Source organism: Eptesicus fuscus, chromosome 6 (genome assembly GCF_027574615.1).
Source record: "Eptesicus fuscus isolate TK198812 chromosome 6, DD_ASM_mEF_20220401, whole genome shotgun sequence".
NCBI classification, from domain to species: domain Eukaryota; kingdom Metazoa; phylum Chordata; class Mammalia; order Chiroptera; family Vespertilionidae; genus Eptesicus; species Eptesicus fuscus.
In genome coordinates, this window is record NC_072478.1 from 16,108,269 (window position 1) to 16,110,407 (window position 2,139).

General features: G+C 56.2%; 1 protein-coding gene across 3 annotated transcripts; it reads left to right on the top strand.

Annotated features, from left to right (window-relative positions):
• The first annotated feature begins 480 nt into the window (after nt 1-480).
• Nucleotides 481-1,943, top strand: NR2C2AP (nuclear receptor 2C2 associated protein). 3 transcript variants are annotated; one of them, XM_008156359.3, is made up of 5 exons: nt 481-876; nt 1,057-1,147; nt 1,347-1,452; nt 1,535-1,602; nt 1,827-1,943. In XM_008156359.3, the coding sequence occupies exons 1-5, from the start codon at nt 839-841 to the stop codon at nt 1,941-1,943; spliced, it is 420 nt and encodes a 139-aa protein (XP_008154581.2). In that variant the 5' UTR covers nt 481-838. The 3 variants fall into 3 exon arrangements, with proteins under 3 accessions (XP_008154581.2, XP_027988230.2, XP_054573217.1); XM_028132429.2 differs by having other exon boundaries at nt 1,401-1,452; XM_054717242.1 differs by having other exon boundaries at nt 1,407-1,452.
• The last annotated feature ends 196 nt before the right edge of the window (nt 1,944-2,139 follow it).

Here is a 2,139-nt window from a genome sequence, read left to right on the forward strand (position 1 = left end):
TGGAATCTATTATTTGTGTAATCTGGTTTGGCAAACTCCTCTTCATCCTTTAAAACCCACTCCACATGCCCCCTCCTACAAAAAGCCTGTCCCAGGCAGCATTTACTGGGAAGACAGAGCTGAAGGCCCGGCCCCCTGTGTTTCAGCCAGGACACATGAGGCTGATGAAGACTTCTTGTACCTGCAATATCATGACCTCTTCCTTTGCTTCTCGGAGGCTGGCAGGTACATGGGTTTCCAGGTTGCATTAGCAGTTAGGAAATGGATTTGGCAGACTTCCCCAGATAGAATCACATCTTTATAAGAAGTATATCGATTTCCAAAACCAGTGCTCTATACCTGCGGGCACCAAAGGACAGCGTCCCACATACCGTCGACAGTTTTTAGGTGCCCGCCTTAACCCAATCACTGGGCGCGAGCCCTTTAAGAGGCGGGCACTCAGGGGCGGGGCTCAAGTCAAACCCCGCCCTGGGAACGACGGCGCCGCGCCGAAGCCTCATCGCTTCTGCGCGGTCTCCGCGCGGTTCCGGGGTCTAGATTTTTGGTTCTTTTTTCCCCAAAGAAACAGCCTCGGAGCCGGAGCGGCCGCCCCCCAAAACCCACAGGACACCTGGCCTCGGGTCATTGGCAAAATCCCCAATTTTTCCGGCAAGGGGGTGATCAAGGCGACATTTAGGGCTGGAAAGGGTGGGGTGGTGACGGTTCTGGTCCAGTGCTGCAGGCGAGGACGTTCCAACTCAGAGGCGTGGACTAGAGCTCGCTGTTGTGGCTGTGCTGGCGCCGGGATTCGAACCCGTGCTGAGCCCAACTCTGAACCCTGAGGTCCTGTGGAGCTAAAATGACCCACTCTTTGGTTTGTGCAGACACCGTGAGCAGGTGAGGGCCTGAGGAGGTGGGGGCGGGCAGGAGTGGTACCTTCCTCAGCTTGGGGCTGAACTCTCTTTGGATAGAGCGTGGGGTTTGTGAAGCCGGTGGCGAGGAGGGGTGGACCGGTGGGGGCTGGGCCCTCAGTGCTGGATTCAGCCCCTCTCCTCGCCCTGATTCTGGTGCCTCCAGGGTGAGTTCGGTTCTGAATCGCAACACCCGGCAGTTTGGAAAGAAGCACCTGTTCGACCAGGACGAGGAGACGTGCTGGAACTCAGACCAGGTGAGCTCCTCCACCCCTTATGTGAATTAGATTCAGGGGTCCAGGGTGCCTTGAGAAATCCTGCCCCCAACGAGAGAGAGAGAGAGAGAGAGAGAGAGAGAGAGAGAGAGAGAGAGAGAGAGAGAGAGAGAGAGAGAATGAATAGCACTGCTTTGAGCCTGAATTAATTGTGGGCCTCAGTTTCCCTGTCTGCTTCCAGGGCCCCTCCCAGTGGGTGATACTAGAGTTTCCTCAGCGAATCCGTGTCTCCCAGCTGCAGATCCAGTTCCAGGGGGGTTTCTCCAGTCGCCGGGGCTGCCTAGAAGGTACTGGAAAGCCCTGGAAGAGGGGGAGAAGGGGTCGGAGGGGACTCCCTGGCCTCACAGTCTGCCTCTTTCCCTGCTGCAGGTTCTCAGAGGAGTGAGGCTCTCAATAAGATTGTGGACTTCTACCCTGAAGACAACAACTCCATTCAGATATCCTACCCTGGCCTCTGGGTGGGGGTGGTCTGTGCCTCTAAAAGCTGCCCGCTGTGTGTGGCCTCCAGCAAGTGGCCTCTTGGCCTGCATTAGTTCATCTGTGAAACGGGCTGATGGTCATCTGTTCTGTGTCTCAGGGGCCTACAGCAGGTCCGACCCGGACTAGGTAGAGGTTGCAGACAGTTAAACGATAAGCTGTTTCCCTTGACTGCTATGCTCACACCTTTCCTGTACCGGCTGCTGAAGTGGACCAGCTAAAGGTAACATTTGAGGACCCCACTGACTTTTTTGGCCGTGTGGTCATCTACCACCTGAGAGTGCTGGGGGAGAAGGTGTGAGGCCGCTGGGCAGCCGCCTCCTCCAGGAAACCCTCATGAAGCACAGCCCAGTCCTGCAAGTTCTGCACAGGTTTATTGATTTCTGCTGGGAAGATCCCTCCCACCATCTGTCCGGGAGCTGCCTTTGAAGCCAGTTCTGGGTTCCCCCAACTCTGGGTCGACCGTTTTGTTCCCTGAGTGTCTGAGTCCCTGTGGG